At 43.3% G+C, this 14042-nt stretch overlaps 1 protein-coding gene across 1 annotated transcript in view; it reads right to left on the minus strand.

The window, feature by feature from the left end:
* Positions 1 to 6900: 6900 nt before the first annotated feature.
* Positions 6901 to 14042, minus strand: part of ALK (ALK receptor tyrosine kinase) — a 756557-nt gene continuing 749415 nt past the window's right edge. Inside the window, exon 29 of the mRNA XM_032239194.1 lies at positions 6901 to 9754. Within this exon, the coding sequence (XP_032095085.1) occupies positions 9053 to 9754 (702 nt within the window). The 3' untranslated portion in view covers positions 6901 to 9052. The remainder of the gene's footprint in view (positions 9755 to 14042) is intronic.

Raw genomic sequence — 14042 nt, forward strand, 5'->3', positions numbered from 1 at the left:
TTACAGCTTCTTGCTTATTATTTCTTTCTTCCTTCACTAGATTGAGGAGTGGATTTTTGACTGTTTTGTTCCGTTCACCACTTTATCCCCAACACCTAGAATAATACTTGGCACCTCGTAGTTGCTCGGTTTTGTTGAGTGAACAAAGGCAGTCAAGATTGTTGGAAATACAGATACTATCTAGCTGACTTCAGACAAGCAGCCTTGCGAGACCAGGCCACGGAACAGGTATGTTTTCTTAGACAGGGAAGGAAGGAGGACAAGAGAAGTTTGAATCCAGGAGCCCAGCTTACCCCTGAAGAGTGCCGAATACGAGCCGAGCCCACAGACGTTGAGTGTCGCAGCGGTGGGGAATGGGGAGGACCACCTGGGGCAGCTCCCTTTCCGCTCTGCCTGGGGCAAACTTTGAATTCCTATTTTAATAGGCTAATTTAGAGAACATGGCAATATGTGTAGTCTCATATGGAGAGAATGAACTGGATCATTCCTAAGTGGGGATAACATTGATCTCCAGTATTAATTTTTTTTTTTTTTGAGGTAGAGTTTTGCTTTTGCTGCCCAGGCTGGAGTGCAATGGAGCTATCTCAGCTCACCACAACCTTGGCTCACTGCAACCTGCGCCTCCTGGGTTCAAGGGATTCTCCTGCCTCAGCCTCCCCGGTAGGTGAGATTACAGGTGCCCACCACCATACCTGGCTCATTTTTTTTGTATATTTAATAGAGACAGGGTTTCACTGTGTTGGCCAGGCTGGTCCCGAACTCCAGACCTTAGGTGATCCACTTGCCTTGACCTCCCAAAGTGCTGGGATTATAGGCATGAGCACCATGCCCAGCCGTATTTTTATTTCAGAGTTTTATTTTGAGGCTACCTATTTAGAATGTGTGATAATATTATTTAAACCACATCAACCAATGACTGGAATCCTATTGTGTTAAAATCATTCTTAATTGAGAAACAGTTCTACTAATTTTAACTACTCACCCGATGGATATTTGATATCTAAATAACAAATGACTAAATGACTCAGAGACATATAATATGCATTGCCACACTGCAAGCCAATAGAAGAATTAATTTTTTAAATTTGTATGCCCTTTGCTTCACTACACTTATTTATAATACAGATACAGTGGTTAATACAAAACTCACGTTATGTATATTTTTAGTAATTGTTTAATATCCCTTAGTACACAAGCCTTATTTACAAACAGTGTCACATACTCTGTTTGAATATAAAATAAACATTCCTAATGAAGTTCGTGCATAGGCTGAACAAGTTAAACTTGCAGGACATGTTAAGATTGTATTATGAGCAGAAGATGATGCCTTTGCATAGGCAAAAAGATTTTGTTCTATTAATCTCTTTTTTTTGCTAATGCTCCTTTTTTTTTTTTTTTTGAGACAAAATCTCTCACTCTTGTTGCCCAGGCTGGAGTGCAATGGCACGATCTCGGCTCACCACAAACTCCACCTCCCGGGTCCAAGCGATTCTCCTGCCTCAACCTCCCGAGTAGCTGGGATTACAGGCATGCATCCTCATGCCCAGCTATTTTTTAGCAGAGATGGGGTTTTACCATGTTAGCCAGGCTGGTCTCTAACTCCTGACCTCAGGTGATCCACCCCCTTCACCCTCCCAAAGCTCTGGGATTACAGGCATGAGCCACCATGCCTGGCCACTAATGCTCCTTTATATGAGAGAAAAAGAAGGATACTGGTGAATCGGAGTAGACGGGCACATATTACTGATGTTAATATCATTTCATTATGTGTGGTCGAAATGAAACTTTGTTTTATAGCTCTCCCTTGAGAACGGCATCAAGGTGTAGGGGAAGGTTTTTTCCCTTTATCTTTTTAGAATGTCTTCCAATGAATAGAATATTCATCATGATAAATCAGCAGCAAATTTCATCATTGACTCTACCTTTCAAATAGGGCAGGCGTAGTGGTCATGGTGGTGCTGAGAAGGGGCGGGGAGTTCTGAATTATTAAAGATATTTCAGGTGTTTAAATTGAGGCTGTTAGCTTAAAACATAATCTGTTCCCAAGGATCACTGGTGTCATTTTTAAAATGCTCATAGACCTGGTTTAAGTTCAGCTCTGAAATCCCAGACGAACCTAGATATGTGAGTTTGTTACTACCGTAGCTGTTTACACACACGCATACCTCAGTAGACTCCTGTGTCAGGAGGAATTGGAGGAAGTTGGTCTCAGGATTACTTGTCAGAGTTATTTCAACTGGCTAAATAAAATCAAATAGGGACCAGTTTAACTCAGCAATCTAACTATCCTATAGTGATTTTGAATTTTAGGCATTTCTAAAGCATTGAAGGTTAAACTCTGCAAGTCCTGTGTTCTTGGCCGGTATCTATCTGATGGGGATTAAGTTCTTTCAGTTCCAGCCCTTCATGGCTCTGTTCCAAGTAGACCGACCTTATTGAAGACTGAACTAATTTTTATTTTTCACATAACAGATCACATCAGACTGACATGGAGATGAATCATGTTAAGATTATATGCACAGCTTCAACCTATGCCTTCTGTTCTTTTCTCCAGTATGACTTCTGAGATTCGGCCTGAAACTCAGTCAACAGTGTTAATGACATTGGCTGCCCTGACGCTTCTTGTTGTGAAGGATGGGTGTTACTATCCAGTATCTTTGGGGGGAAAAAAACCTAAAATGGATTTTTAAATGAATTTTAATCGTCATAAAGTCATAAAAATTCTCATATTGTTGGCAAGGGGAAGTGGATTTTCCATTACGACAATATAGAGCATTACAGATCAGAAGAATAAGGTGAAAAATTATAGTTGCTTTATTGAACCTGCTAATACAAATGGATTTCTAATAAGAATTCTAATACATTATACCTATCAGTGAAAATATTGTAATTTTTTCAGATATTTTCTGTTTCTTGAAGGGGTTAGAGCTTAGGGAATTAAGAAATAGCATGAGATTCTTGAGGCCTCACTTTACACCCCCTGGTATGTGACAAAGGAAAATCCAATGTAATTTTCTGCTTTAGTTTCTTATCCTTTATAAAACATCACCTGCTTCCTGGCACATACTTGAGGAAAAAGAATTTTTATCTTGAAAATTACTTTATTTCTTCTGAGAGCTGTGAAATATTATATAAATATTAATTTGAGAATAATGCAAAAAGATTTAAATGGCTTCTTTTCTCAACTATTAGATGCAGTAAAATATAGAAAATTTGCCCACAGTCTTCACAGTCTTATCTTGGTGGGATGTTTGAATTGGCTATCTTTTGGATTCCATGTTTCTACAGATCCATTATAAAGCTATAGTGTTCACAACAGGTTTCCAAAAATTACCATCCATTGGTGGTGGATATCTTTATAAACCTGAAAAGAGTGGTTCTATCCAATCCTATGGTAACTCTGAGATTGGACTCCTGTTCTTAATGAATTCCCCATCATAATGGCACTGGGATGCACTTGTTGAGGAGTGTTGGAATCCACAGGCGCCTCCTGCTCTCAAACACCTGGCTTGCTGTGGGCTTTGCTACGTCCCTTTGGGAATGGGCATCAATATGCTTTGGCTGTGTCACCACCCAAATCTCATCTTAAATTGTAGCTACTGTAATCCCCATGTGTCATAGGAGGGACCTGGTGGAAGGTGATTGAATCATGGGGGTGGGTTTTTTTCCCTGCTATTCTCATGATAGTGAGTGAGTCTCACGAGATCTGATGGTTTTATAAAGGGCAGTCCCTCTGCGCAGGCTTCTATTGCCTGCCCTCATGTAAGACATGCCTTTGCTCCTCCTCTGCTTTCCACCATGATTGTGAGGCCTCCCCAGCCATGTGGAACCATGAGTCCATTAAACCTCTTTTTCTTTTTAGATTACCCAGTCTCAGGCAGGTCTTTATCAGCAGTGTGAGAACGGACTAATACAGGTACTGAGTGGTGCAAATTGTCAACTGACAAAAAGTGCATCAGATATACCGTCAAATTTTAGGTATGACAAAAGGTAAGTTTTATGGTTTTAGTTTGCTAATAAGGTTTCCATTGTAGCAAATGTAACGAAAGAGAAATAAGTGGTGTGGCACGGAAAGCATGAAAGTCATTAAATGGACATGACTCATAGTTCTGCCGGCTTTGCTGCTTTCTGGAAATCATCCCTGATTCATCTCATTTTGCTATAGTAAGGATTTGATGATTTGTTAAAGAGATCTTTGAATAGAAGGATATTTACACAGAGGACTGACACTAAACTCTCTGATCTATGTCTACGTAAAGATTACATATAATTTGTCTCACTGGGATAAGAGTCAAGTCAAGGACACATGCACACACCAGTCATGCTCAACTGATTATGGTTGGGTGGTCTTACAGAATCACAGACTTCACAGTTAGAAGGGGCCTTTGAGACCAACTCCTTTTTTTTTTTTTTTTTTTGAGATGGAGTCTTGCACTGTTGCCCAGGCTGGAGTGCAGTGTATGATCTCCGCTCACTGCAACCTCCACCTCCCGGGTTCAAGCAATTCTCCTGCCTGTCTTCCAAGTAGCTGGGATTAAGGCACCTGCCACCATGCTCAGCTGCAAATTTTTTGTATTTTTAGTAGAGATGGGGTTTCACTATGTTGGCCAGGTTGGTCTTGAACTCCTGACCTCATTTTTTAAATAAGGAGAGTTTCAGTAACTTGCTTGAGTCAGGGAGGTAGGTAATTGCAGTCTAGTAGTAGTAGGTCTCTTAACTCCTGCCTGGTCTGCTTGCTGTTTTCTCAAGTAATCGATGAGTGTTCAACTATCCAAGATGATATAATCATCGGAAATTTTTTCAATCTGGTATTCATCTATGTTAGCAAATAAGCTCTTCTAATAGGCAAATATTCTAGGGAGAATTACTACCCTAGCTGCTAAGGTTTTGATGTGAGTTAGCTTAATAAGACTGTCTTTCACCTAACACCAGCTGAAATGAACATTAAGTGATGGCAGGAAAAATAACTGGGTAAGTTCTCCCAAGGAGGCAAAAAGTCTTAGGAAACTGATGGGACGGGGAGAGAGCCTGAGGATGTCAAAAAGAGGGATATAAGAAATGGATATGTGAAGGCATTAAAGACTAATTTTGGTCCCTGCACTTTTTCTGAGGCTAGACTTGTAGTGCCATCTTTCCATGTGAAGGGCAACACACTTGTTTTATACTTACTGAATGCTGAAGAGAGGAAGGTGGTTGCTGTAGTTTTGTGGTCATAGTTCATGTAACTTCCTGTCCCCCCACCCTCCCATATAGTAGTCTGTTCATACAAAGTTTTTAGAATGTTTTAGAGTTGTTAGGCTACAGCTAAAAAATGTTTTGCAGTTGAGTAGTGCATCAAAAATTAAACGCCCCCACTCAGGACACCAAATAAAAGTAGAATCTTAAGAGAAGGCTTACTATTTGTTCTCAGTAATGATCTTTTATTTTAGAGCAGATCGTATAGGATTATGGGAATGCTGGTTTTCCTTTTCATGTTCACACAACGCAGGAGCCATCTGCTGCAATGAAATTAGCAAAGTCAAATTGTGTGTTCTTTAGGAGCTCATTTTAAAAGCTATTAAAGACAGGCTGACAACACACTTCGTACAATTACATGAATCTTGTCATGGGAAATTGTTATTTAGAGTCACCTGAATTCAGATGTATCTCATTGTAGGTCTGTAGAGCTCATACGGATTTTAATCCTATTACTAGTGAAAATCTCTTGGCTTGATTGTAAGAATTTCTTAGTGGTGTGCTCTGGGAATGTGGATATAAAGGCCCATGTTTTACAGATTAAAGTTAACTGTAGTTACTAATACCTTACAGCTATAGGGTTTACTAAGTACTATGTGGAGATGCCAAAATTTTTTTAAAGAATTACTGAAATTGTGGTAGAGACTTTACATTCTTTTGAGCTGAAGAGGAGTTGGGTTCTGACAGGGTTCTTGCTGCTGTCGTTAGTGTTAGATCGGAGGAATAAGTTCTGGTGGTCAGTTGCACAGTAGGGTGACTGGTTAACAATAATGTATATTTCAAAATAGCTAGAAGAGAGGATTTTGGATGTTCTTACCACAAAGAAATAATAACTGTATGAGATCATGGATATGCTAAATGCCCTGATTTGATTTTTATAATATATGCATGTATTGAAGCATCAGACGGTACCCTATAAATACGCATTATCTGTCAGTGAAAACAAAACCAAGTGACAGATGAAGAAAACATGGCACAAATGGGAGAGCCAAGAGGGCTGGATGTGAGTGGGGCCAATAACCGCCGCTGAGCGTGAGGGCAGGGAGGCATAGACATACCTGGCCCCCCACCCACCCCCACCTCTCCTGGGGGCTACCAAGGTGTAAGATGGGGTGCTTGTGCTTTCACACAGTTTCTGAGCTCCCTGAGTAGCTGCAAGGAAGAGAAGTGATAGTCCTTCTTTTATGTATGGAGACATTGAGGTACTAATGGGCCAGATAACCCAAGGGAAGTCAGAATTCAGACCCTAACTGGAAGAAGAGAATCCAGTCTCTTAGGAGGGCATACTCTTTTTAAAAAGTGTATTCCTGCTCATCGGAATTGCTGTAATCTTGAGGTACAACATATTAACTGGTCATTGCTCACAAATTGCCAGTTTCCCAATGGAACAGTTGTGAAGTTTCGATGGGCTTTTTTATAGACATAGGATATAAATAATTATGCTAGATTATGGTTTAATTAACATAGCTTCTGTAAACTTGTGTCCATTCATATTCTGGGTGGAACTTTCTATCATGGTTAGTAAGTTTATTAAAGCCCATAGCGCCTGTATGAATTGCAGCGACATGGCTGAAGCAATATTCGAGTGGACAATAGTCCAGATGAATATCTTGCTGATCCCCGTGGGTTACACCAAGTTAAATGAAACATCTTGAGGTCGTCGTGTCTCAGTGCGGAGCTGTTTATTTACTTATCCATGTACACGAGCTTTTAAGACTTATTTACATGAAAGTTGATACTAACAAGGACAATTAGATCAACAAATCAATCTCAGTGGTAGAAAGGCACAACCTGAAAATGTAATGGATTTGTAGTTTCTAAAAGTGGAAAGAAATATTTTCCCCATGAATAACAATAAAAAGATGGCTGTTTAACCAGATAGCTTATTCCCTGCTTAATTGGTTATGGATGTTACAAATATAAAACAGAAGTGTTTCTCTCAGTTATTGACAACTCCTCTGTCATTTTCCTGTAGGAAGAGTGTTTTCTCAAAGTGATATTCTTGAGCCCCTTCAGGTGGTCTGTGAGTTAAATAATGATTATATGATTAGGCTACTTTTGTGCCTGGCATGAACCAAAACTTTACTGATACGTTTATTTAGAGATGAATTCACTGATGTTTCATCTTCGTGTATCTCTGATGAAAGTATTTTGGCAGTTAGGCAGGTAAGGAAAGTAGCCCCTGGGGCATCAGTGCTTTTACAGATGCACACTCCCAACTCCAGGGCAAGGCAGCTGCCTTCGAAGAAAGGAACAGTTGTCTCGTATTGGCTTTTTACAGAATGGCTTTCACACGCTGAAAGTGATGCTTTTGATGCAGGTGAAACTGAGGTCAACAAAAGGCAGGTAGCTATCAAACACACACACACAGTCCTTTTGTTTGGTAATGTTTAGTAACTAGTAGTAAGAGAATGCTTTCCTCTTGAATGCTTTGGCGTAGCTACTGACAGGAAAGAAGCGGGCATGAGGCTAGAGAAGCAGAAAGAGAATGGAATGAGGACTGACTGATAAAGCATTCTTGCACAAGTATGTGTGTACCATCGAACAGATTCCCAATTGGTTTTCATGGAAGTAAAATTCATCTGTGAAAACCAAGTTCAGAACTCCCACTCACGTGTCAGTGTCAACCTCAACTCTCCAAGGGTTCCACTATTCCTTTCCTCATTGCCTCCTAGGGAAAAAATTGTTTTCATCTGCATTTGACAGCTATACAAATTATGCTATGTGTATTTCAGCACATTTATGTTCCCAGTGTACTAAGATCACATGATGAAGGAAGAGAAAACGCGGGTTAGCCATGGAAGGAAAGGAACTGCCTTAGCGCCTCTCCTCAGGACCACCAGCGGCCTGTTCCTCCTGGGGCCCTGTCCATCTCTACCGGTAGGAGCTTGGGTTTGGTAGTCATTCCATGACCGAAACAAAGAGAAGGTTTTGGCTTAAGATATTGACACTTATGCCCATGAGTGGATATGTTTCTATGCTTCCAGGTATCACTGCTGCTTAACATCTTTGCTTTTATACAATCAGTTTAATTAGAGGAAAATTTTTAAATAAGTAGTTTAAATCTTTAAATCCAGTAGGAAACCTCACACTCAGTTTTTCACTTTTAGTAGGAGGGTTTTCTTAAGGCATGAGGTATATATTAACAGGATGTTTGAATCTCTGTATTGGTGCTTTATCCCACTCACAGCACTCGGGATGGATGCACTTCACTTAGATGAGTATATACACATTTCTGCTATACTACTGGAACTACTCACGACATTTTACAACTGGTGATGAATCAGCACAATTAAAAGCATCTGTCACCGAAAGTGACATTTCAGTTGTCTATGATTTTTTCAAGTAAAGAATGTCTTTCCCCATGCTGAGTCATTACAAATAACTCCTTTATTTCTGTTCCCTCTCCCCTCAAATGGTTCATGTCCACATCAATAAGGTAAGGAAACATCTATGAGCCTGACTATGAAACATAGAAGCAGCTAATTCTGACTACAGTGAAGCAGAGCACACACAATTTAAAAGCAGCATAAGGAAGTATACAACAAACATGCATAAAAACCTTATGCAACCACATCTGGGCCTTGTATTTATCACCCATTTTTATGACATTTTCTTTTGAAAGCATAGGATGAACCATGCTCAAAACCTTCCTAAAGCATTTTGAAAATACGGCTTTTTTTTGGTGGCACTTCAAAATAACTTGGCACAAAACAAAAAGTGACATTTGGTCTCTGGTGTGTGAAGGAGCCATTACATCTCTCTCCCTCCCTGGGCTTAGGGATCCCAAGGAAGAGACATGAGTGTGTGACCGAGCTCAGGGCCCAGGCTGGTTCATGCTATTCTTGCTTTTCAGAATGGTGTCCTCATAGTGGCCAGCTCCAGGGGCAGTAGCGGCCTCCAAGGGCAAGCCCTGTTGCTGGTAGCCGTAATTGACATTCCCACAAGGGAAGTGACGTAGCCTGAACAGAGGTACCTCCTTCATATTGGCAGTCAGCGAAGAGGGCTCTAGGAGCAGAGAGGCCCCTGGAAGTCTCCCAGTTGCAACGTTAGGTGGGACAGTACAGCTTCCCTCGAGCCCCAGGTTACCTCTCTCGTGTGGCTCCTTCTTTGCTAGAGGATTGTTCTTTTTGGTGGGTTTCTCTGTAAACCAGGAGCCGTACGTTGGGTTCCATAAGCTGGTGGGCTTGTTTCTGGATCCCTGGACCTTGTGCAACTCCGAAGGGGGGTTGGACTGAGAGAATGCCATGTTAACGTGTCCCCCTTCCACGGCTGGCCCTCTGGGGACTTGAACAGAGACCTCTGCAGCTGTGGGTTTCTTTGTGGCCTTGCCAGAGGAGGTGGTAGGCAGCGGTGGTGGGGCAGCTGGGCCCCGCTCCTCCTCCCCCCGTTTAACTTGGTGGGAGACCAGGAGAGGAGGAACCCCCTCAGGGTCCTTGGGTCGCACGGGCACTTTCTCTTCCTCTTCCACGAGTGGACCGTATTCTATCGGCAAAGCGGTGTTGATTACATCTGGGTCCTACCGTAGGAGAAATGATTAAAAGTTTGAATCAGAGACAAAAACTGTTGGCTCTAGACGACACCTTAGAGGTGATGTAATCTAAACATATTCTACAGATGAGGAAACAAGTATTTATTGAGAAGGCACTGGGACATAAGAAATGAATGGGAAGTCATCCTTATCCTCGAAGACCTTAGAGGATACGTGCTATAATGGAAGTGTGTCCTGGTGCCTGGGACAGCGTACAGAGGAGGAGATCTTTGGCCAATTTTTAAAGATTAGTGGATTTTTTAAACAAGGTCTGACTGTGCTGTAAAGGCATGGTGACCCCTGTGAGCCGCACGTACACCTCTGGAGGGCCTTCTGGAATTAGAAAACCTGAAGTAGCTGGAAAACCATGAAAAAATGGAAGGACGATCAGTCAACCCCTGTAGTGCCTAACTAACCCAAGACATTCTATTGTTTCTCATTCCGGCCTCAACTGACAAGGCCATTGGACTTTGTAACTGAGCTTGACAAACCTCGTGACTCCACACCCTACAACCCTCCCCCCCACAGCTTGCAAAAAACCACCCTAAACTGTAACTTCTGTAACTTTCCACTGTTTTACCCCAAATCTATAAAATCAACTCCTATCCCATTGCCCTTTGCTGACTCTTTCGGACTCAGCCTGCCTGCACCCAGGTGAATAAACAAACGGCCATGTTGCTTACACAAAGTGTTTGGGAGGTCTCTTCTTTCAGACCATGCATTTTACACCATTCGGTGCTGAAAACCCAGGACAGGGTTACTCCTTTGGGGACCCCAGCCCCCGTCCCTGCTCCCTCTCTGGGAAGAGATCCACCTGAGACCTCAACACATCAGACCAGCCCGGCAGCTTGCGCTTAGTGTGCCAAACAGCTCTCTCGCCACCGCCACCGGTAAGCAGTCCCTCCCCTGCCCTCTCTCTTTTCCTTTAAATTTTTCTCCTAGTAGAGACAAAGAGACACTCTATCTGTGTAGAGCTGGAGGAGACAGGTCTCTCCCTCTTGCTCAAAAACTCCGATGTTGGTCACAGACTCGGGAAGACAGTCTTCTCTTGGTGTCTGGTCAATTGTGGGGACGCCTACCTTGATCACTCACCCACATTACAGCCCAGGAATCAATCAGGGACACCTACTGAAAACGCTGGTTGCTGCTTGCTCCTTTTCCTAGTCTCTACTCCTTTCCTTAAAACTTCTTACTTACCTCCTTCCCCATGGGCAATATTCTGCCCTCTATTCCTCAGTTAAAAACCTAAAACCTCTTCAACTGTCGCCCTGAACGTCTCATTTTCTTCTGTAACATGACCTGGCCTCAATACAAATTAGACTGTGGTTCCAATGGCCTCTTCCTCTGCCCACAGCCCCCTTCCCCACCTCACACCCGCCCGGCTTGCTTACAGGTTAGTCCCGCAGCTACCTCCTCCACCTTGCCCAACAATTCCCCGTTCGAGAGGTGGCTGGAGCCAAAGCCACAGTCGGGGCGCACGTTCCTTTCCCTTCATCCAACCTTTCCCAAATTGGCCAGCAGTTAGGCTTCTTTTCTTCAGATCCTCCAATACTTAACCCAGTCCTATAATCTCACTCGGAGTGACTTAAATGTCATCCTTCTACTCTCACCCCTGAAAAATGCTTAACATGCGTTTTATCACCCAATCAGCCCCTGACATTAAAAAAGCTACAGAAATTAAAATCTGGTCCTCACACCCCACAATAGGAACCAATCAACCTCGCCTTCAAGGTGTTCAATATAAGCGGCAGCACATCTCAGAACTACAGAACGACCCCAGCCACACCACCGGCTCACAAAGACGTCGACGCGCCCAGACTGCAGTGCCAGCTACCCCTCCCGGACCTTGCTGCAACGTCAGAACCTGGCCACTCCTATATGGACACACCTTTTTGCTTAGGCTTAACCTTATTCCAGGCACCAGTCTTCTTGGTAACTATATTCCCATTCCCCAACAGGCCAGACATGAAATCCACCAGGCTGCTAATTTCCTCTTACCCCTCCGGATACCTGGCCATATGAAAACACCCTAGCCGGAAGGTCAGTCCTAGTTAAAAGCCTAACCCCTTGGTCTCTGCAACCTCGGTGGACAGGACCCTTCCTGGTCGTCTGTAGCACCCCAACCACTGTCCATCATTCTAGGATAAAGCTGTGTCCACCAGACAATTGGCCTGACTCCTCCACCGCCTCCTGGAAGTTACAAGTATTCTCCCCCACTTCTTTTTTTTTTTTTTTTTTTTTTGAGATGGAGTTTCACTCATGTTACCCAGGCTGGAGTGCAATGGCGCAATCTCGGCTCACCGCAACCTCCGCCTCCTGGGTTCAGGCAATTCTCCTGCCTCAGCCTCCTGAGTAGCTGGGATTACCGGCACGCACCACCATGCCCAGCTAATTTTTTGTATTTTTTAGTAGAGACGGGGTTTCACCATGTTAACCAGGATGGTCTCGATCTCTTGACCTCGTGATCCACCCGCCTCGGCCTCCCAAAGTGCTGGGATTACAGGCTTGAGCCACCGCGCCTGGCCTCATCTCCCCCACTTCTAAACTTACCTATATCCCCAAAGTGGTAGAGTAAACGTAACATACCTTTTACTTTCACTAGGCATCTTTTTCCTAACACCACCGTGTAACGCAGTCACCCCTACTGCTTAAACCACACCTCAGAAAGTCTCTGTTCTAACTGTGCTCAAATTCACTGTACCCGTTGACTTTTTCACGCCCTGCTTTTGTTTAAGTTGCCGGTTTACACTTTTCCTCCAGGCAGTCATGGTTTTACCCTCGTCTGCCACCCTTGATTCTCTTAGAGTGGACAGATCACCTTTAGTGGCAGGCAGCTCTCCAATTCTTCCACCCCATCGAGCCCTCTTCCTTTTATACTCACTGCTAATCTCGCGCCCGTTCTCTGCTCATACCCAGTCTTGTTAATGAAAGTGAGTGGCTCCTTATATAGATACCACACACTTTCTCATACACCATGAAAACAGGAGCTGTCCCTCCACAGTCACCCTACCAAACCCCACTACAACCTTTAACAGCCGCAGCCCTTGCTGGTTCCCTTGGCATTTGGGTCCAAAGCCCCAGCCCCCTCAGAACACTTTCTCACCTTTTCAGTTTACACTTCCGGTTCTGTCTAAGCCAAGGACTTTTTATTCCTCTGGTTTTTCTTATATCTGCCTTCCTACCAACTGGACAGGCACTTGTACCCTAGTTTTCCTTACTCCCAAAATTCAGTTTGCCAACGGGGACGAAAGCCTCCCTGTTCCCCTTGAGATCCCCACATGACATGAGCGGGTCATTCCATTGATCCCCTTACCTGTGGTTGGGAATTACCACTGCACTGGGCACAGCCATAGCAGGCCTTACCACTTTGATCATCACCTTCGGTAGCCTCTCTAATGATTTCTCTCTAGCATTGCAGAATTAATCACTATCTCTTCTTCAAGCTCAAGTGAATTCCCTAGCTGCTGCTGTCCTCCAAAATTGCAGAGGTCTTGATTTACTGACTGCTGAAAAAGGAGGTCTTTACCTATTCCTAATGAAGAATGTTGTTTTTATGTAAACTAGTCCTGCCCCGTATATGATGCCATCAATAAATTAAAAGAGCCCAAAAGCTCGCTAATCAGGCAAATGGGTATTCTGGACCTGACTGGACACACTCTAACTGGGTGTTATGGCTTCTTCCAATCCTTAGTCCTCTGATATCTACCTTTCTCCTTCTCTTATTTGGACCCTGTGTTTTCCAATTAATCTCTCAGTTCCCACAAAATCGTATATAAGCGATAACAAATTAGTCAATACAACAAATGCTCCTTCTAACAACTCCACAATATCACTCCTTGCTCCAAGATCTCCCAGCAGTCTAAATTCTTTCCCATTTTTAGGTTTCCGCGCAGCCCCCGATCCCATTTGAAGAAGCCCTAGAAACATCACCCCGTCACTCCTCTGTGCCAGCCTTCCTAATATTCCACTGCCATCCACTCTTCATTTCATTTTCCTTTATATTATTAATATAAACAGACAGGAATGTGAGGTCTGACCGTGCGGTGGATGGCATGGCAACCCCCGTGACCCACACGTACACCTCTAGAGGACCTTCCGGAATTAGAAAACCTGAAGTAGCTGGAAAATCATGAAAAACGGAAGGACGATCAGCCCCTGCAGCACCTAACCTGAGACATTCTTCGATTGTTTCTCATTCTAACTGTGCTCAAATTCTGACAAGGCCACTGGACTTTGTAACTGACCTTGACAAACCTCGTGACTCCACACCCTACGA

Source organism: Sapajus apella, unplaced genomic scaffold (assembly GCF_009761245.1).
Source record: "Sapajus apella isolate SASKATOON/1434 unplaced genomic scaffold, GSC_monkey_1.0 scaffold44, whole genome shotgun sequence".
In the NCBI taxonomy this organism is placed as follows: Eukaryota; Metazoa; Chordata; class Mammalia; order Primates; family Cebidae; genus Sapajus; species Sapajus apella.